At 40.3% G+C, this 22,406-nt stretch overlaps 1 protein-coding gene across 1 annotated transcript; it reads left to right on the top strand.

The window, feature by feature from the left end:
* The first annotated feature begins 6,200 nt into the window (after window positions 1–6,200).
* Window positions 6,201–21,660, top strand: LOC311098106 (uncharacterized protein). The gene is made up of 3 exons (XM_084138195.1): window positions 6,201–6,242; window positions 16,914–17,082; window positions 17,480–21,660. The coding sequence occupies exons 2-3, from the start codon at window positions 16,920–16,922 to the stop codon at window positions 17,668–17,670; spliced, it is 354 nt and encodes a 117-aa protein (XP_083994321.1). The 5' UTR covers window positions 6,201–6,242; window positions 16,914–16,919; the 3' UTR covers window positions 17,671–21,660.
* The last annotated feature ends 746 nt before the right edge of the window (window positions 21,661–22,406 follow it).

The raw sequence follows: 22,406 nt of genomic DNA, 5'->3' as shown, positions 1-22,406 counted from the left end.
TTTTGTATTAATGTATTTTTTGGAGAGCTGTTTTTTTTTCAGAGATTTTTTTTAATTTAAATATATTTTTGATTTGTTTACCGGTATATTGTTGTGACGACCACAAAAGTGTTGTATTTGTGTTTTAAGAATATTCACAATTATTGTCTTTTATTTGAAACAAGTGATTGTATTTAAAAAAAACAAAACAAGTATCCCAATTGTTTTATTTTTAATGTGAATTTTCGTGACTTAAAGTGAATTGTGTAGTGTTTGCTCCAGGCCAGTAGGGGCAGTGTAGAGTGACGAGTTACTGTAGCTGCGTGAGTTGCGGGTTTCTCATTACTGCAGAGAGCTCGAAACTGATAACACTGTTTCCTCGTTTCTCTCCTGTTTTACAGGTGGGTAAATGTATAAAAACACCTCAGAAGTAGCATTTATCTATGCTGGAATGTATGTGAGATATGAGTGAACTGTTTTTAGTGAAATAAGTTTCGTTAGGGTCTGTTTTTGATTTAGTTTGAAATGAGTTGAAACGAGAGGGCACAGTCCTACAGAGTAACGGTCGAGAGACATTACTAGAGAGCAAGTCAGCTCAACACACACTTTCCCCGTGTATATGATGTTTTTTTGAGCTTGTAATGTTAACAGATATGTTTAGCTCACTGTATGTCAGTTTCCCACCATCTGTTGGAAATGTTTTTTTGCTCAATGAGTTTATACAAAAATGTTTACAGTTTAAAATGAGGTTAAAAGTTACACTTTAAGCACTTTATGAGTTCTGAGCATGCTTTTGCAGTACTGTATTAACATGATACTGATAAAATACTGTGAATGGAAGATTCAAAGTATCTAAAAAAAAGCTGGTGAATATTACCATTGTCTTTACATTTCATTTTGATAAATAGTATAAAATACAAGCATGAAGAGTAAGTGAACATGCATTTGGTGGAAAGAGGTTTATTTTAATATGGATTTTGCATTGACATGGACACTGAAAATTAATTGTAATGTTAAAAAGACACTGAACATGTAATATGTGAAACATACAATGATACTTAACAATAGAGATGTGATTGCTGAAGAAAATTCAGAAAATAAATTACTGCAGAGAGCTCGAAACTGATAACACTGGCTGAGTCCCAATTCGCCTACTTATACTACGACCTAAAAGTATGTACTTTTTTTGTGATGAAAAAGTATGTACTTTTGAGTGTGTAGCAAAAAAGTATGCACGTTCTGGGACATACTTCGATGACGTCATGCAACGTGAACTTGAACGTGGTTGCCTAGTTACGCACACCGCGACTGTTAACAAAACATTTAACATTTCATTCATTCTTATATATCCAATATAATTTTATTTACTATTCCCATCTTTTTTTCCACAATACATTTACAATGTGTTTACCATATTGAGGAGTGAAGCAGGGCGTCGTCGTAGATCAACCAAACGCAGGTCGTTTGTGAGGCGGCTGGTTCTTAAAATAAGCGCTACTTATTTTCTGAGTAAAAATATTTAAAGTTTATAGTGTAACTATTGTTTAACGTATTTTATACTTAATCTTATACTTATGTATAATACTTAAAAATACCCCAATGAAAATTAACCATGCTTTTACTATAGTAAAAGTGTAGTAACCATGTTTCTTTGGTTGGACTGATAAAGTTAACATATGTACAGCCACAGTATTACTACAAATAAGTCAGACAGAAACATCAAAAGAAATACATAAAAAAAGACACTTGCATGACACTGTACTAGAGCCTTTTTATTTATTGTTTTGTAGCCTGCAATGAGGCGCTCGGTATCTTCATCGGACCCTACAAGATAAACACGGTACTTTTTTGGCACAACATAAACCCATTAATATTACGAGACAATAAAATATAATTTTAATTAGGGTTAAACATTTGAATTCTCACACTTAAAAACTGAGGGCGCATCTCCGTTGCTGCATCCGACTGCCAGGTTTACATCACCATCATCACCACAAAGCTCCTCCCTCCCGCACGCAATGGGTTGTGGGCAATATTAGCCGTTAGAGTGTGCATTGATCTGCACTTCGAATTCTAACCGGAAATAGTAGACCATCCGGGTATCTTTGGAATACTCATTTCAACATGCTACGATTTGGGACGTACTAATTCTAGTTTCGCATACTATTTAGGACGGATAGTATGCGAATTGGGACTCAGCAACTGTCTCCTCGTTTCTCTCCTGTTTTACAGGAATTAATCTGTTATCCACGGTGCCGTTGCTACGGTACCCGTTACATTGTGACATTTAAATTGTTTTTTAAAGATCATTTTTGTTGTTCAATTTAACAATATATTTCTTGCAGTTCAAAGCGTTTTCTTAGATTGTTTCCTTAAAGGAGAACTCCGGTCAATTTTAACATTGAGCTCATTTTTTTGTACATTTGGAGTGCTGTCAATACAGAGAACAACGACATTGGTGTTGCCTACACCGAGTTATCCTCTTTTTAAAATTTGCACCCTGTTGACTTCAATGGGGCAAGTTTTAAATCTGCTTTTAGCCTCTTAACATCCTTGATGTGTCATTACAAGTGCACAGGTCATGTGAGTGATTCCTTCGGAGTGAACGCGGGTCAATCTGACTGCAGTAGATGTGAAAGATATGGATAAAAATGATATTTATTTAGCCAGCGCTCATACCTGTATTTACATCCTGTTTTCGGTCAAAGTCCATAGTAATCAATTGTCGAGTTCACGCACATGATCATAGGTACTAAACCAATGCGCGTGAACTCGACAATCGATTACTATGGACTTTGACCGAAAACAGGATGTAAATACAGGTATGTGCGCTTGCTGAAATAACATCACTTTTATTCATATCTTTCACATCTACTGCAGTCAGACTCACCCGTGTTCACTCTGAAGGAATCACTCACATTAGCTGGGCACTTGTAATGACACATCAAGGATGTTAAGAGGCAAAAAGCAGGTTTAAAACTTGCCCCATTGAAGTCAACAGGGTGCAAATTTTAAAAAGAGGATAACTCGGTGTAGGCAACACCGATTTTTGTCGTTGTTCTCTGTACTGACAGCACTCCAAATGTACAAAAAAATGAGCTCAATGTTAAAATTGACTGGAGTTCTCCTTTAAACCATTTGGCATGGTTGGGCTTAGATAGGCCTTGCATGAATTGCCCAGTTAGGACCCACATAAGACTCTTACAGAGCCCATTTAAAGCCCATCTGGGTAGCCATGGTTGGATCCCGGGTGCAAGCCCACTTTAGACCCATTTGGGCAGGTGGGGCCCAAATGGGTCTGACATGAATTGCCCAGTTAAGACCCACATAAGACCCTTACAGATCCCACTTAAAACCCACCTGGGCATCCACGGCTGGTCCTCATGTGGATCCCGGGTGCAAACCCACTTTAAACCCCTTCAGACTGGTGGGCCCCAAATGGGTCTGTCATGAATTGCCCAGTTAAGACCCACATAAGACCCTTACAGATCCCACTTAAAACCCACCTGGGCATCCACGGCTGGCCCCCATGTGGATCCCGGGTGCAAACCCACTTTAAACCCCTTCAGACTGGTGGGCCCCAAATGGGTCTGTCATGAATTGCCCAGTTAAGACCCACATAAGACCCTTACAGATCCCACTTAAAACCCATCTGGGCATCCACGGCTGGCCCCCATGTGGATCCCGGGTGCAAACCCACTTTAAACCCCTTCAGACTGGTGGGCCCCAAATGGGTCTGTCATGAATTGCCCAGTTAAGACCCACATAAGACCCTTACAGATCCCACTTAAAACCCATCTGGGCATCCATGGCTGGCCCCCATGTGGATCCCGGGTGCAAGCCCATTTTAAACCCCTTTAAGCAGGTGGGCCCCAAATGGGTCTGACATGAATTGCCCAGTTAAGACCCACATAAGACCCTTACAGATCCCACTTAAAACCCATCTGTGTAGCCATGTTGCAAAGCCCACTTTGGACCCCATTGGGCAGGTGGGGCCCAAATGGGTCTGACATGAATTGCCCAATTAAGACCCATGCATTACCCTTACAGGTCCCACTTTTAGTACGTCTGGGCTTCCACGGCTGGCCCCAATGTGGATCCCGGGTGCAAGCCCATAATGGGGCCCACATTTGCCGCCCATGAAGCCCTCATCTGGGCCCCACATGTCATTGCTGGCTGGGTGTGTACAGTTGAGACATAGGTACAGTTGAGACGCCTTAAATAACTTGCGTTCGCAGCAAGCACAAGTTGTGATTTTTGCTGTGCACATGCGTATTAGTGTCCTCTTTGATCGTGGGAAATTTGAACAGCGGACGCATCTCCGATCCGAAGAAATCGGGAAAGGTTTTTTTTCTAAGGTATGACGTTCACTTCACCATGCACTCTCCACAATGAATAGATTATTATCCTTGACTGTTAAACGTAACTGGTTTCACCACAAACGTTATTCTGTGCCCTAAAAACTGGCATATTTCATGGCATTGTGTCATGAAAGGTCATTGCAAAATCTAGAGAAATGTGCGAGGTGGCGAGGAGACACACATCTACTGTACCCCTGATAGAGCTCTATTAGGAAACACACTGTTTAGTTGTTCAGTGTTATTATGATCACAGGTTAAACGTCGTAATTAGCCAGCATAGGACGCAAATGAAAATAAAAAAATTATATTTGTGATATTTAAACTATGTATTATTAATAAATATTGTTTCATATCTTGTTCCTGCTTTATAAATTTAACCAGTGCAAAATGGTTATAAAAAAAATGAATATAAATGGATGAATAAACAAAAATGCTGCCCAATTGTTATTTTCTTTATTTGTCTTTATTTTTTATATTTGCAATGAACGGTTAGTTACCTTTACATCATTAAAAATGGGTGTCTCAACTGTACCATGCACTGTCTCAACTGTACCACATATGGGTACAGTTGAGACAAAGTTGAGACAAAAAGCACCATATATTTATGAGCTAATTGTGGAAAATATAAACTACTTGTGGGTATTTTTGATTGATAATATATTAGTCTACAAGCTAATGAAATGTCATGTGGCATGCCATGTGGAAATTCACTTCTTTTCAGTGTCTATTTTTGTGTGAAAAATCAAAACGCAAAAAGTGTATCAACTGTACTCAGTCTACCCTAATAGAAGTCAATAGTTATATTGTTTCTTCATCTGGGTTGATCACATTGCGCTCAGTCAGGACATGCAGAATCAGGACTGTATTCTCAGTGCGTAAATGATTACGGGTGTGTTTTCGTATATATTTCGCCTTTATTATTGATATTATTGTTCTGACTGTCGAGATTTTCTCATAAAATGAACGCATTTTAAACTGCGTCACAAAGTGAAACCAAACTGTTCATATCAGACTTTGAGCACGAACATGGGGGAGATCGGGGACAGTTGCAACAAGTCTTATTCCTCCAATCAGAAACAAGCTAGAGTGATGACATGCATACTGCACATGCACAGTTAGATCAGTGTGTCTAGCAGGCACACAAAGTCATGGCTGATAGGGTTGGGGACGGTTGCAACGAGTTATAAATAGCATGTTTAATAAAAGTTTGTTGCATTGCAAATTGTTCAATTCTTCCTGTCTGACACTGCAATATGGAGAGATTGAATAGCATCTGTAACACCTGCACACTGAATCTGTATTGGCCTATGTTCTACACATACACTAACAAAACTCAATAACTGTTATTTGATAAAGGCTACAATAATATTATTGTATAAATAAATAATACTATAATACTATAGTAGGTCTAAAACAGCTAATATTTTCATAATTCTATGCTCATTGAGTTAATTAGTGAAATTTAAGGTATTTTTAACATGTTGCAACCGTCCCTGGGTCAGACTCAGTTGCAACATCTGGCTTCTTCCATTCAGATAAATACTGTGAATGATATGTCATATGTAATCATCTTTAAATGGTATGGGTAATTAGCAGACAGATGCAAGTTTAATATATACAAATTTGGTTGGTCTAGTCCAAAAGTCTCTGAGTAACTGAGAGAAATACAAAAAGTGTTGTCTCCCCTAGTTATACTAGATTATAAGATATTATATTCATTTCCTAGTTAAATATCACCTGGTTTGTTCAATATTGTCTGAAATGTTGACTACACCCCTTGAGCGTCCCATACTCATATAACATAACAAGAGGAGGCGTGTGTATAAGCGAGGAGAAGAGCTCAGAGAACATTACCACTCTGAGCTGTGTTTCTCTCTGGACGCTTCCTCTGCTCTGCACAAGGTGACTAACACTTTCTCTTTCATTTTGTATTCATTTGTTTAAATATGGACATTTGTCTTTCTATATTTTAGTGAAGCTGAAGTGGAGTTTTTTCATGAGAAATGAATGCATTTGAGAATATAGGTTATAACACATATATCACAAACCACAGACAAACAGGCGAGAGAAAGAGAAAAATGGCAAGCAAAAAAAGACTGTGCAGAAGAAGACTGGCTTCTTTGATTTAGATAGTTTGTGGATCGTTAAGTAGAGCTCACAGCGGGTGATCGGTCAGAATCACGCAAGATTTCTTCATCGGAAGTATTTATTGAATTTACAACTGCATGATTGAATATGTACATTGATGTGTGGTTCTGAAACAGATAAAAGAAATAAAAAAAACATAATTAGTTGAATGCAAATGAATGATTATCATGCAACAATCCTCTATTTGTATTAACTGTATCCTATTCTAATAATATAGCAGGAATAAAATACAATAATATTTTAACATGGCCGAAACTGGCATTAAAAAAATGAAAAAGGCTGTTCTGTGGGTCTAAACAGCGCCAACCATAACAATGAGAAAGGATAAACCATTCACAATACAATGGCTCCCTCTGTTGGTCGCATAAATAACTACACCAGGCCGCGCGAGAGGTGTCACGTGACGACCAGTGTACATGCAGGAGGTACGTGCCCTATAGCCAATTAACTGGACTGAAGGCGAATATCACCGCGATAGCTTACAAACTATGCGCAGAGGGTGCTTAACTGGTATTCTACAATGTGTAACCAAAGAATAATGCCTGAGTGGCAACCTATACATCGATAGAAAGAAGAATCACGACACGAGGCCTAGCGGGGCAGGAAAAGCCTGAGCTTACATTTAGCAACACTAAACAGACCAAACACTACCAATCTAGCCTTAGCAATGACAGTAAAAGAACAACGAAATACCGATTCTTACTTGTAAAGATGCACACAAAAATAGGACAGTTGTATCAAGGCGGGTTGTAACGCCCGTTTCACACATACTCCGTGTTGCAGTGCGTGTTGCAGTGCGTTTGCAGTGCAGGAGCAGCACGCGCAATAGTGCTTTCACATATGCTGCGTTTGCAGTGCGTAACTGATCCGCTGCTGGCTATACCACAAATACATACTCTCAATTTGTATTTCAAATCAAGAAGTTATCAGCAACTTTTATTTAAAAAATGTTTTTTTGTCAGCATTGCTATTCTCTTTGTACACATATAGCCTACACTCTTTAATAGATGTATTCACGTTTAAACACAATTTAACAACATATTATTAAATGCATTACTTCTATATAATTATATATTAAGTTGCTCAAGCAAGTGGTAAAATATTTGACCATGTAGCCTACTTAAAATCGCAAAGCCTACATTTTAAATTAAAACGTAAAATTGACAAAAACAGCAGACTCATACCCTTTCCTTGCATAATGTAAATCTTTATATAATAAATCTTGCATGTCACAAAGAACTTGTTTTTCCACCTCCACGAATGAGACGAGTGTTGTTCATTATGTCGCCTTGTTGAGGTAAATTGTATTTTCCATTGATTTACCCCGGTCTTAACGTCTCAGCATTGCGATTCTCTTTGTACATACACTCTTTAATAGACGTATGCACGTTTAAACACAATTTAAACAACGGCAGCCTATTATTCAACACATAGCCTACTTCTACTTATATTAAGTTGCTCAAGCAAGTGATAAAATTTAACCATGTAGCCTACATATTAAATCGCAAACATTTTAAATTAAAACTTAAAATTGACAAAAACAGCCCACTCGCATGCCTTTTCTTTTTCATTTAAATTTTAATACAATAAATCTTGCATGTCACAAAGAACTTGTTTTTTTTTTTACCTCCAGGAATGAGACAAGTGTTGTATGTCGCGTTGTTGAGGTAAATTGTAGCTTTCCTTGCTTTACCCCGGTCTTGTGGAAAAAGTAGTATAATTAAATACATTTATGGTGAGATTACTACATTTCATTTCATTAATCGCATTTATGGTGAAATTTCTACATTTTCAGGTCAATATGTGTTCATTTTGACCACGAAACATGCGCTGTCACTTTAATTCAGCGTTTGCAGCACAGCAAAAATAGACTCGGTGGGAAACGATCTCTGCACTGCTGTATACGCACCGCAACTGGAACAGATCGACGGACTGCAACCGCGTGCAGTGTGAAAGCTCTAACCTGTTAACATGGGTACGGAAAAAAATACGCACCGCATACGCACTACAAACGGAGTATGTGTGAAACGGGCGTAAGTCTGTGCGGTTAGCGTACACTACTGGCAAAAAGTCTCGGACAGAATGCTACCAGCGTGCAGCGATCCTGAGTCAACTTGTGATTGGCTAAGAGTCCAGGTGAAGCGAGGCGTCTTCCAGTAGGAGAGAGAAAGTCACAGTAAAGTGTCTGATGCTTAGCGGCCACAAGGGGACCTTTTTTACAGCCGCCCCCAGATTACTGAAGGGAATCTGCAGAAGAAGAAAAGGCGCCCACTCGTCCGGTAGTGGTTAGTCTGACATCTCTGGAAGCTGGATGAGACGAGCCACAGGGCGGGTGTACGACCGGTCTCCTACCTTCACTTCAGCAGATCGTACTTTACCGTCGAGGCCGGGGGAGATGCTGGTCACTGTACCCACTGGCCACAAAGAGCGAGGGAGCTGCGGGTCGATGATGAGGACCGTCTTGCCGATGTGCAGGTCTGGGTTTTCAGCATTCCACTTCTGTCGGGCCTGGAGGCTGGGCAGATAGAAATGGATAAAATGCTTCCAGAAGTGGTCAGCCAACAGCTGGCTATGGCACCAACGCCTACTGCTAAGGAGCTCGGAGTCAGGATACACCACCTGCGGGAGAGAGGCATCTGGCCGCCCAATGAGCAATGAGTTGGGAGTTATTGGATTAGGGTCGGCGATGTCTGCAGATGTGTAGCCTAATGGTTTGGAGTAGAGAATCCCCTCAATCTCAACTATTAGGGTTATCAGTTCCTCATCTGTCACAAGCTGGGCTCCAAGGGTTACTTGCATGGCTTGTTTTACTGAGCATATCTCGCGCTCCCAGCAGCCGCCAAAGTGGGGGGCGTTAGGTGGATTAAACTTCCAGTCGATCTGCTGAGAGGCGAGTTGAGCTTTGATGTCTGGAGCAAGGTCGGCGAATGCTTCCCGGAGCTCTCGATCGCCAACTCTGAAGTTAGTCCCCTGGTCTGAGATCAGCTCGAACGGCTTTCTTCTGCAGGCGATGAACCATCTCAGGGCCATGAGGAATGAGTCTGCATTCAAACTGGAGAGCAGGTCGATATGCACGGCTCGGGTGGTCATGCATTTAAAGATTATTCCCCAGCGCTTTTCACTCCTCCTTCCAATCGCTACTGAGTATGGCCCGAAGCAGTCTACTCCTGTTGAGTAAAATGCTGGCTTGAAAAGTCGGACTCTGGATGGAGGCAGGTCTGCCATTTTAGGGATTTGTGGCTTTCCGCGCCATTTCTGACACTCTTGCGCTGAAAGCGGCGGATAGCCTCTCGCCCTCCTGGTAGCCAATACTTGCGGCGCATCTCTGAGAAGACCCTCTCTGGGCCTGGATGGTGCAGATGGCAATCATACTCTTGGATGAGCAGCTGCGTGACTGGGTGTTTGGCATCCAGCACCACCGGGTGAACAGTATCCGGTTCCAGCTGGTTACTATGGCGCAGACGTCCGCCAACACGGATGAGCTTGTCACTGTGGTCGAACTCTGGTGCCAGCTTGAGAAGTCTGCTGCTCTTGGCGACTGGTTTCCCTGACTGCAGCTGGGCATAGTCAATAGGAAAACTGTCTTGTTGGACCTGTTGTAGCAGAGCCAGCTGGGCTTGCCTGTAGGCTGTGACGTTGCCTGGGGCCGCCCACCTCACAGATGGGAGAGTCTAACTCACGGCCAGTGTAACACCTCGGGAAGTGCTATGCTCTGTAGGTGAGGTAACTCGTCCACACACTCTCTCCATGCGGCTAGCAGGTGATCCGGCAGAGCAGGGTCGTCCCAGTCACGCTTTTTGTCCCACAGGTGTTGGATGACAACTTTGGCCCTGGTTGTGTAAGGTACTAGAAAGCCAAGGGGGTCATATTGGCTTGCCACCACTTTGTAGATGGAGCGCATAGTGACAACTTCTTCAGTGGCTACAGCCTCCTGACACTTGAAGGACAGGGTGTCCTCTCGACAGTCCCACTGCAGGCCCAGGGCTGATACTTCTTGACCTGGGTGACCTTGGGCGATCCACTTTTCAGCACTAGCCGATCTCGCTTCAGCAGGGAGGTGACGGATGGTGTCTGGATGGGTACTGGCCCACTGGCGTAACTCAAAGCCTCCCTCGGCAAGGAGAGTCTGCCGCTTGTCGATGATGGGCTTGGCATCTTCAACTGTAGGCACACTCTGAAGACAGTTATCCACGTAGAAATGTCTTAACACGGAGTCTCTCACTGCATCAGCTGGCTGAGTATGGTCAGTGACGTGCTTCTGTAGGGCATATGTAGCACAGCAGGGGCTACAGGTAGTGCCGAAGGGAAGCACCTTCCACTGGTAGACTGTGGGTTGTTCATCACGCTTGAGCTCCCTCCAGAGGAAGCGGAGGAGAGGCTCATCCTCCGGAAGGAGCCTGACCTGGTGAAACATCCCCCGTATGTCACTGCTGAAGGCCACACAATGTTCTCTGAAACGCAGGAGAACTGAAAGGAGAGGTGGACCAAGGGTTGGACCAGGGAGCAGGAGTTTGTTCAAGTCAGCGGCGCTGTACTGGAAAGAGCAATTAAAAACCACTTGGTGCTTGCCATTGTGCTCGACAAGGTGGTGAGGGATGTACCAACTGCTTGAGGTGTTCTTTGTGCCATGGGGTAGTTTTGCCACATAGCCAGCCTGTTCAAGTCTCTGGATCTCTGCGTTGTAGACTTGGGCCGTCTCAGGGTTCTTCGCCAGCCGCCTTTCCGTATTCCGGAGCTGAGGAAGTACTGCCTCCTTTGGTGCGCAGAGCTGGGGAAAGTTCTTCACGCTGAGGAGTAGCATAGCGGTGGACACCATCAACAACTACTCGCACCGTCTGTTTATCCAAGCATTCAAGGGCCTCCTTGTCCTGCCGTGACCTCGTACTGGCCTTTTCGCTGCGCCATGGGAGGACGTCCTGAAGGTGGTGAAAAGACAGCGTTGTTCGATAAGGTACTGCTTTAGATTGTTGGTCGGACCTTGCAGCGTCCACTCGTCTGCAGAAGATTCCCATTTGTCAGTGACTGACCATCGCGCTGGGCTGTGGTGCAGCTGACCTTCTGGGGATGCAGAGCGTGAATCAGGTCTACTGTGGTCCTCTTCGTCTAGCCGCTCTCTGGACTGTGACTTGACAAACCTGTGGTTTGAGATCTGGTCGGGAGATCAGACAAGTCATAATCTTGCAAGTAGTTAGGGAGGGACCGCTGCCTCCTGGATCGTGCACTAGACTCTTTATCCGAGGTGGTAGACATCTTGCTCCGCTGCAAGCTCTGGATCCAGCTTGAAGGACCACTTTGTGCATAAGAAGACTGGCTTCTTTGATTTAGATTAGTTTGTGGATCGTTAAGTAGAGCTCACAGCGGGTGATCGGTCAGAATCACGCAAGATTTCTTCATCGGAAGTATTTATTGAATTTACAACTGCATGATTGAATATGTACATTGATGTGTGGTTCTGAAACAGATAAAAGAAAAAAAAACATAATTAGTTGAATGCAAATGAATAATTATCATGCAACAAACCTCTATTTGTATTAATTGTATCATATTCTAATAATATTGCAGGAATAAAATACAATAATATTTTAACATGGCCGAAACTGGCATTAAAAGATTGAAAAAGGCTGTTCGGTGGGTCTAAACAGCGCCAACCATAACAATGAGAAAGGATAAACCATTCGCAATACAATGGCTCCCTCTGTTGGTCGCATAAATAACTACACCAGGCCGCGCCGAGAGGTGTCACGTGACGATCAGTGTACATGCAGGAGGTGCGTGCGGCGTGCCCTATAGCCAATTAACTGGATTGAAGGCGAATATCACCGCGATAGCTTACAAACTATGCGCAGAGGGTGCTTAACTGGTATTCTACAATGTGTAACCAAAGAATAATGCCTGAGTGGCAACCTATACATCGATAGAAAGAAGCATCACGACACAAGGCCTAGCCGGGCAGGAAAAGCCTGAGCTTACATTTAGCAACACTAAACAGACCAAACACTACCAATCTAGCCTTAGCAATGACAGTAAAAGAACAACGAAATACTGATTCTTATTTGTAAAGATGCACACATAAATAGGACAGTTGTATCAAGGCGGGTTGTAAGTCCGTGCGGTTAGCGTACACTATTGGCAAAAAGTCTCGGACAGAATGCTACCAGCGTGCAGCGAGCCTGAGTCAACTTGTGATTGGCTAAGAGTCCAGGTGAAGTGAGGCGTCTTCCAGGAGGAGAGAGAAAGTCACAGTAAAGTGTCTGATGCTTAGCGGCCACAAGGGGGCCTTTTTTACAGACTAAATATGCTAAACATGATCTAATACAATATATTGAACCAAAAACAAACAAAAAAGGCGCTGATAGTCCACAAAACAGCATTAATAGTGACAAACCAAACTGAGTATTTATGATGTTTAAGATCAAACACTGTTATATATCATTCATCATCATCATCAGTTTCATCTTCTCTGGTGTCTGAATGTGTAAAATCAATGATAAACTATAACTTTTCATTTATTGAATATAGGCTACAGGAAAAAGGATAATCTACCTTACTTTATCCATTACAACAACGGCTCTATCAAATGTCTATTGCGCTGCAACTGTGGCTTAGGAGAAAAAGACGTTGCAGAAAACTGTTGGAGGAAGAGAACTGAAAACACTTGCACTTTTCACATTATACGCCTCTTGGTTGTATGACGACAACCCTGAGCTGTCATTCAGAAGATCCACTTCATATCTACTTGAATCAAGGTGCCTTATAATCTTGGTTATCCAGAGTTACGATTTGGATAATCTATTGGGACAGTCAACGTCAGCTGGCTCATCTTCCTAATAAGGTACTCTTTTTTTTGGGGGGGGGGGGGGGGGGGGGGGGGATTGAGTTTTTATATCAGGGAGATTGTTGTCTTGACATAAGATTTATCAGCCCGATCTAATGAAAGTGCATATCTATACAACAAATTGTATCTCTCATGCTATTTATAGCCTAAGCCGAAAATGGTTTTGATATGATCATATGATACTGACACTTTATGACGTGCAATACGCACACACTCCTAATCATCCCCAAGGGGTTTACAGTGTGTATTTTTGGCGTATAAATGGCATGAGAAATAAAATTTGTGGTATATCATGATAGATAGTCCTAGTTGGTGTGGAGTAAACCATTGTAACCTCTTTATCAAAACCAAGTCTTTGATTTGGTTGCGGACATGTCTTTCTTATCATCACAGACTTCTGAAAATACTGTTTGAATCCTATCCCGTTTTGAAGTTCAACTGTTTAAGATTGATTTGGATAGTCCAGTCCTTTGTGCACATATTTACAGTGGTGGAAAGAGTACTAAAAAAATTTACTTAAGTATAAGTATTGCTACTTATGAAATAATAGAGTAGGCTACAAGTAAGTAGCTGGAAAATGACTCAAGTAAGAGTAAATAAGTAGTTTGCTGAAAACTACTCCAGTTACAACGTTACAAAGTACTTTAGTATATTTATGTATTTTTATCCAAAATGGGGCGATGTTAGCAATATGGAGCACTAAACACTGATGTGTGAGACACCCTTATATGTGTGATATTATCACTACAGCTGAATAACAAACATAGAGACGTTTTGGAGGAAGAGCGAGCACAAAATGCTGCATCGGTTTCTCAGGTTTATAACACCGCTGACCAGTTACATAATTTAGCGCAATATTTTTACTGTAAAAACTACATTTGAAAAAAAAAAAAGCATTATATATCCATCTATAGCCTATTTATATGCATGTATGCACGATTAACCATTAACAGATTGGATCGTGACATGGACACCACCTTATTTCTAAATGAGTAGGCTACGCAGTCTATTAACCCTTTCAGTCACAATCACATCCGAATTTCTCTGCCAGAGAAAACAGCGCTCATGTAAACTAAATGTCTGAAACAACTTCGCAAACAGAGTTTTACAGTGGTTTTACAGTGGTAAGTTTACAGAAAGAATAGTTAGAAAAGAATGAACGAAAGAAAGAAAGAATAGTTAGAAAGAAAAAGTTAATAAGAAAGGAAAATAGATAGAAAGATTAGTTAGAAATAAATAAAGATTAGTTAGAAATAAAGATAGATAGATAGATAGATAGATAGATAGATAGATAGATAGATAGATAGATAGATAGATAGATATGCATGTACATTAGAGGTATAGTACATTAGAGTACAGTGGTGTACAGTAGATGAAAGAGTACAGTAGAGTACAGTAGAGGTAGAGTACAGTCGAGGTAGTGTACAGTAGAGGTAGAGAACAGTAGAGTACAGTAGAGGTAGAGTACAGTAGAGGTAGTGTACAGTAGTGTACAGTAGAGGTAGAGTACAGTCGAGGTAGTGTACAGTAGAGCACAGTAGAGTACAGTAGAGGTAGTGTACAGTAGAGGTAGAGAACAGTAGAGTACAGTAGAGGTAGAGTACAGTAGAGCACAGTAGAGTACAGTAGAGGTAGAGTACAGTCGAGGTAGTGTACAGTAGAGCACAGTAGAGTACAGTAGAGGTAGTGTACAGTAGAGGTAGAGAACAGTAGAGTACAGTAGAGGTAGAGTACAGTAGAGGTAGTGTACAGTAGTGTACAGTAGAGGTAGAGTACAGTCGAGGTAGTGTACAGTAGAGCACAGTAGAGTACAGTAGAGGTAGTGTACAGTAGAGTACAGTCGAGGTAGTGTACAGTAGAGCACAGTAGTGTACAGTAGAGCACAGTAGAGTACAGTCGAGGTAGTGTACAGTAGAGTACAGTCGAGGTAGTGTACAGTAGAGCACAGTAGAGTACAGTCGAGGTAGAGCATTCCCCTTGAATCAGAATAAATTCTCGAATTATGTTGTACTTTAAAATCTTGAATTAAATATATTTGCAAACTTTCATGTTGGTTCTGTTCTGTTTACCCCAAGGGGGGTTATTGCTGCTCTCGCTGCTTTTATCCATGCTAGGCTGCATGGATGCACAGGGAGTTCTCACCCAGAACAGAACCATACCGCCAATCCAAACTGTATGCTAATTGTCAATCGCATTTGACAGTAGTGGTCCTGACAGAAATAAAAGATCACGTGATCCATCTAACCATTGGCCAGAGGTTTGAACAGGGCATGTTCAGGCTCAAACCGGTGCTACGGTTTCTGGGTTGAACGACATGTTTTCTGGAAATGGTGTGCAACAGGGTTTGAGAAACGTTTTCGTTTTGTGGGTGTGTCAAAAATGTCAGCCCAATCAGCAGCAACATGTAGCCTATATAAACGCACAATGGGTCCAACTGTACTTTTGCTGAGGGGAATGCATGATCAGTGTTTGGCCTTTATTTACCTTTATAAAGGCAGATTTTTATTTTTACCTTATTAAATATATGCATCATATTTCATGTCAAATTCTTACATTTGATCAATAAATTCAGTTACAATAATAAAACGGGGCTGTACAGTCAAATTAAATTATATATAATGCAAAATTCCAACTGCAATAAATAGCTTAATGTTATGAGATTAATGTTTGAAGTAAATGTTTGAATATACAAGAAAAAAATGCAATGATACTTTTAAACATGAAACTAAATCGCCAATAGGTGGTGGCAAGTGGCCATCTTAATAAGTGAATCATTCATTCAAACGATTCATTCAAAACGCTGAATCATAATCATTCAGTAACAAAACACCGCGCTGATTGTTGTTTTCCTTTGGAACTATTTTCGTCTGTGAAATATAAATTAAAATTGAATGTGTAATGTGTCTAAAATGTAAGTAACTTAATATTAAATAGGCTACTTATTTATGATAATAAAATGATACTTCAATAGGCTACTTGTTTGTGATCATATTCAGCAAAATGCTCCCTTGGTCGTGTTATGTAACATATATACATCATAAATCACATCATAAATAAATAAAAACTATATGTTTCTGGTGGTCTAGTTGTTGTCTTCTCATCTGAGGCTGGGACTCTATAGTGTTCAGAGCTCGTCTGACAGAACAGTTTCATGCTTTGCTGAAACTTTGCCATTGTGTTAGAACTGGTTCCACTGGTGTCACTTGCGAAACCAAATGGCGGCGCCGTGGGTGGAAACATACAGATTAAGGGGCGATAATATTATAATAAGATCCTCTTAAAAGAATTATTTATTATCATTTTAAAACAATAACATTAGTGAATCTGTTATCTGAACCTGTAGCATCAGTTCAGCCACTGTATTATAATTATGATGAAAACCAGTTTTGTGTCCAATCAGGACTCCTGATAAACTCACATTTATATATTTGTCATTTCTCATCATCATTGATTATTGTGAATATTGTAGAGTTAATCTGAGATGCTGTAATAACACTGAGCTCATGCAGATGTTGATCAGGAGTTGATCTGATGTCTCGTGATATGATGTTATATCGCTTTAATGAAACTCTGTCTGTGTGATTGAACAGATTCAAATGAAGAGGAGAAAGAAAATCAGCAGAAATCACAGATCAGCAGAAAACAAGAAGACTGAGAGAAAAATGGAGGACAGAAATGAGACACAAACCAGTGAATCACCAGAGGAAAGAGGACAGAGACGTGATAGATGTGACAGTATGAAGAAACTAAATCCAAAATGTGAGTGTTTGATCATTATTGAACTTTAATTCTTCAACACATTTTATTCTTGTTGTCAGATTTACAAATAACCCACAGTTGGGAAAGTGCTACACCAACCCATAGTTGGGTTACTTGTTGGGGTTATTTTTAATATAATCGTCGGTGTATGAATGAGTGAATGAATGAGTGAATGTGAGGCGATATGTAAAGCGCTTTGGTGGTCGTGGGTCTGTTGAAAGCGCTGTATAAATGCAGTCCATTTACCATTTTAACCCCACATTATTAAGAGAGTAGACTGACTATTCAAACTGATTCTTCAGACTTTCTGCACTATTAAAGCTATAGACTATTGAAGCTTGTGATTGTTGTGATGGAGAACAATATCCCATAAACTCAAAATATTTGTGATTTCTAGTGTCCTGTGATCCAGTCGAGCCTGTAAAGTTTGATTCTGATGTCAAAACTGAGGAGAGATTCTCATCAAACCCTTCATCATGTTCTCAAGAACACACAACATCTTCATCATCTTCATCATCATCATCATCATCATCATCATCATCATCATCATCACCAATGTCACTATTGGCCAACGCTGGTCATGTGTGAAGAGGGAACCCAGAAGCGCTGCGCTGTTACACTGTGAACTCACTCAGAGAAACACACACAAGAAAATTATATATTTGCGCACAAAAAGTATTCTCGTCGCTTGATAAGTTTAAGGTTGAGCCGCTGTAGTCACTTGGACTATTTTAAACATTGTTTAAAATACAATTAATTTTTTTTTTTACAAGGGTAGATGGAGTAATGTAATTTTACCACAGGACGTCTGTAATATTAATGGCCAGTTCACACTGGATAAGAGATCTCAGTAAAACTAGCAGAAGTTTACTTATACTTATACTTGCTCATCGCCGTCACTCCTGTCATCATGTGTGTATTACGCTGCTTCCTGATATCATGTGTGCAAACACATATAACATATATTTATATACACTCACCTAAAGGATTATTAGGAACACCATACTAATACTGTGTTTGACCCCCTTTCGCCTTCAGAACTGCCTTAATTCTACGTGGCATTGATTCAACAAGGTGCTGAAAGCATTCTTTAGAAATGTTGGCCCATATTGATAGGATAGCATCTTGCAGTTGATGGAGATTTGTGGGATGCACATCCAGGGCACGAAGCTCCCGTTCCACCACATCCCAAAGATGCTCTATTGGGTTGAGATCTGGTGACTGTGGGGGCCATTTTAGTACAGTGAACTCATTGTCATGTTCAAGAAACCAATTTGAAATGATTCGAGCTTTGTGACATGGTGCATTATCCTGCTGGAAGTAGCCATCAGAGGATGGGTACATGGTGGTCATAAAGAGATGGACATGGTCAGAAACAATGCTCAGGTAGGCCGTGGCATTTAAACGATGCCCAATTGGCACTAAGGGGCCTAAAGTGTGCCAAGAAAACATCCCCCACACCATTACACCACCACCACCAGCCTGCACAGTGGTAACAAGGCATGATGGATCCATGTTCTCATTCGGTTTACGCCAATTCTGACTCTACCATCTGAATGTCTCAACAGAAATCGAGACTCATCAGACCAGGCAACATTTTTCCAGTCTTCAACTGTCCAATTTTGGTGAGCTCGTGCAAATTGTAGCCTCTTTTTCCTATTTGTAGTGGAGATGAGTGGTACCCGGTGGGGTCTTCTGCTGCTGTAGCCCATCCGCCTCGAGTTTGTGCATGTTGTGGCTTCACAAATGCTTTGCTGCATACCTCGGTTGTAACGAGTGGTTATTTTAGTCAAAGTTGCTCTTCTATCAGCTTGAATCAGTAGGCCCATTCTCCTCTGACCTCTAGCATCAACAAGGCATTTTCGCCCACAGGACTGCCGCATACTGGATGTTTTTCCCTTTTCACACCATTCTTTGTAAACCCTAGAAATGGTTGTGCGTGAAAATCCCAGTAACTGAGCAGATTGTGAAATACTCAGACCGGCCCGTCTAGCACCAACAATCATGCCACGCTCAAAATTGCTTAAATCACCTTTCTTTCCCATTCTGACATTCAGTTTGGAGTTCAGGAGACTGTCTTGACCAGGACCACACCCCTAAATGCATTGAAGCAACTGCCATGTGATTGGTTGATTAGATAATTGCATTAATGAGAAATTGAACAGGTGTTCCTAATAAACCTTTAGGTGAGTGTATATATAAAACAGTTATGTCCGGTTGAACGATGTATTAATTAACTTCAGATTGGATTGTGTTGGTAATAGGCTCTTACCTAACGCTAAAAGATGTTTCGTGCCTCTAACAAGTGCTGTCGATCTTCTCTCTGATCTGATGGTGTGTGTGAAACCCTTGAGTTTTGCCACAGACTCGCTCCAGCGCCTAGAACACAACTGATGCTTCTTCAAGCGTCTCCATACTTGGAAAAACTGCGGAAAACTACTTTTAAACAGGAAATTATGAAATTTTTGCATACATATTTACAGCGGGTCTATTCACACCGGATTAATATTACCTGAGGTCATTTGTCTGAACCTTTTTACTGGAGGTAAATCTTTACTGATATTGTCCGTCATGATCACTGAGATGCACATTCGGACAGGACTAAAATCACAGAGAAGCTCTGATAATTATTACTCTTTAACCTACCTCTCCATGTTACACTAGTCCCGTCCGAATAGGGCTTTAGTTTAAATAATTTCTATGTGTGTTTGTAATTTGTAATTTACATGCTGTCGGTCTTGATGTTCTGTATTAGTATAATCTCTTTTTATGTCATGAATTCATCAGTTATTCACAAAAAGCCAGCAAAGAAACATGAGACGAATCAGGGCTGACAAGAGACAAGACACTGTCAGTCATCTTCATTTATATAGCGCTTTTAACACTGGTATAGTTCACTTTGTTTGAAGGGCTCCATTACTGATGATAAAAGTTGATTTTTTTTATTATTATTATTTTCAATTGTCTCAGTGACACACCCCAGAACATACAGCAAGTGTATGTGTTTGCTATTTTACTCAATCTTTAAACTGCAGGTGGATTATTATGAACACAATATTTCTAGATTTTGTTCCTCTAGCTTCCTCTGCTAGTTCTTTGGGTATTCCCCAGAGCTGTGTAACAAGAATAGTATATACGGTAAAACACGGGGAGACCAACTTCAACAAGAAAAGACTAGACAGAGAGACCTGAGACTCAAACTGAGCCTTTCTGACTGACTGAGGCATCAGCTCAACCCTTAAAGCTGATTATGACCAAATACCCTTTTGATTTTTATCAGCCCTGCAAATATATGAGCTATGCAAGAGTGCATTCTGTTACACTTGACTTTTTATTAGCTATTTTTTTTTTTTTTTTCAATTAAAGCAGTATTCCATGTTAAAATAGAGACAAGGCAATTACAATCCAGCTTTTGAAGGTATTTTTGAATAGTGTTTCAGAGTAAAGATCTCTTTGCTTGAGGTTGCTGCTAAATCATGATGCAAAACATTCAAGGTTTAGTCTGTTCTTTAGTGTTGGGTTTCATTTGTCTTGCAGCTTTCCCTTGCGGTACTTTTTTGTTTTATTATCATTCGGGTTGAACATTTTCTTTCTCCCATACTCGGGTAACAAAAATTGTTTTGTTTTCAGTGTTAGGTGGTTGTGTCATGTGTCATTATGAATATTGTTGGGTTATATTAGTACTCATCACTGTGAAAGAATAAAAGGGTATAGGTACATTAGTGAGCACTTGTGGTTGTTCCCTCACTGGATATTTACACCTTAAGTAAGCAAGAACGGATAACAGTGTAAATGTGTAGCTTGAAATGCAATCCCAGGGATTCCCAGGGAAAGCAAGAACTGGGAAGAATTTAAAATAACTTGTACAGTGTGATATATTAGTTGCTATATGAAGTAGCTTATGTCAAATATATGATTTATGACCCTTGATTTATGGTTTTATGACAGGATGTCCTTACATGGGGGTTTTATGATGCCATGTGACCTTTGACCCTGGTGTGTTTATGGATGTGTGTGTTATGACTGTAAGCTGCTCGGTGTGACAAGGAAGTGAATGTTTTTTCAGGGATGTTTTTATTATTGGTGGACACTGTCACGTTAAATAAAATGTCACATTTGATATGATAATAATTTTACATCCATTTAATTCTGATGCACTCAACGTTAAGATTTAAAGGATTGCATCATTACTTGATTTTAACAGGTTTTTCAAATATTTTCATTGTTATATCAAACACATGCTAGCGCAGACGAACTAACATCATTCAACATACTTTTAACAAACCTGATTAAAATAAATAAAACATAATCTCCTTATTTGTTGCACTATTATTATTTTCTGTAACTCTGACTACATGTGCTGAAAAAAATAGAACTAATATATTATTTCTAAAAACCTTTAATATTGCCAAAGAATTAAGGTAACACAAGTGTCAAAAATGGTAGGCCTACATGCAGTCTTTAAATAAACGCACAAAATATAAAAATCATTAAGCTGTCATTTTTGTGTATTCATAAAGTCAAAGGGTGTTCTATAATATGTTCTAAGTTTAAATGTTAGAAAAATAAATCTGATTTTCAAAAGCTGTCAGAATTGAGGTGTCATTTTTGGGTTTCGTCTTTCTTTCACGCGTTCTCCAAGAACATCAGGATGGGGGACAGCTCCTCCGGGAAGAGGACGATTGAGCTTATCAGAACAATCACTGGATAAGAGTAAGCTATGTAAAATGTAAAACTTCCTGGCTCTTTTGTTTTGAGCCCTGACTTTTCCTGAAGACACTGGTATAAACATCTGCTTATACTGATCTTACAGCCTGGTCAGTGTAGAGGTGTCAGAATGGGCACATGTTGGGTCTCCCTGCCAGACAGGAATGCTTCAGATAGGAGATTTTATGATTGTAAAACACCAGGTGTCCGGCCTATCTTTTAATTGCTTGATGTTTCCTGAAACAAACTGCATATGCTAATACACAGAGAGGAAGGGGAGGGCCTGTGCCCCTGCCATGATGAAAACAATCTTCATTTTCAATTTAGCAAACGGAGAGCAAACATATCCAGAAAACATGCTCAGAAATTCAAGGATCTATGATTTTAACCAGAGACAAAAAGACCTCCTAATTTCACCGATGGTAAGTTCACTTCAAAACATGTTTAAACCTTAAAATACTTGATAATTTAACATCTTATTTCAAGTAATATGAACTATTATTCACTATTTTATGGTTTATTTATCTGTGTAAGGCTGTATAACGTTGTGTATTAGATTAAAACACTTATAGTTGATAATTGTATTCTTATCTCTTATCTCATATATATTTTTTAAA

This window comes from Abramis brama, assembly GCF_963993115.1.
Source record: "Abramis brama genome assembly, chromosome: 15".
Taxonomy (NCBI): Eukaryota; Metazoa; Chordata; class Actinopteri; order Cypriniformes; family Leuciscidae; genus Abramis; species Abramis brama.
The sequence above is the reverse complement of the archived record's forward strand: the minus strand, read 5'-3'. Positions and strand labels throughout refer to the sequence as shown.

What these genes read in the sequence shown, in the direction of transcription:
- LOC311098106 (XM_084138195.1), top strand. Translation starts at nt 16,920, where the DNA reads ATGAAGAGGAGAAAGAAAATCAGCAGAAATCACAGATCAGCAGAAAAC. An exon ending in GAAGAAACTAAATCCAAAAT is followed by an intron (nt 17,083 to 17,479) that starts GTGAGTGTTTGA and finishes TGTGATTTCTAG; the next exon opens with TGTCCTGTGATCCAGTCGAG.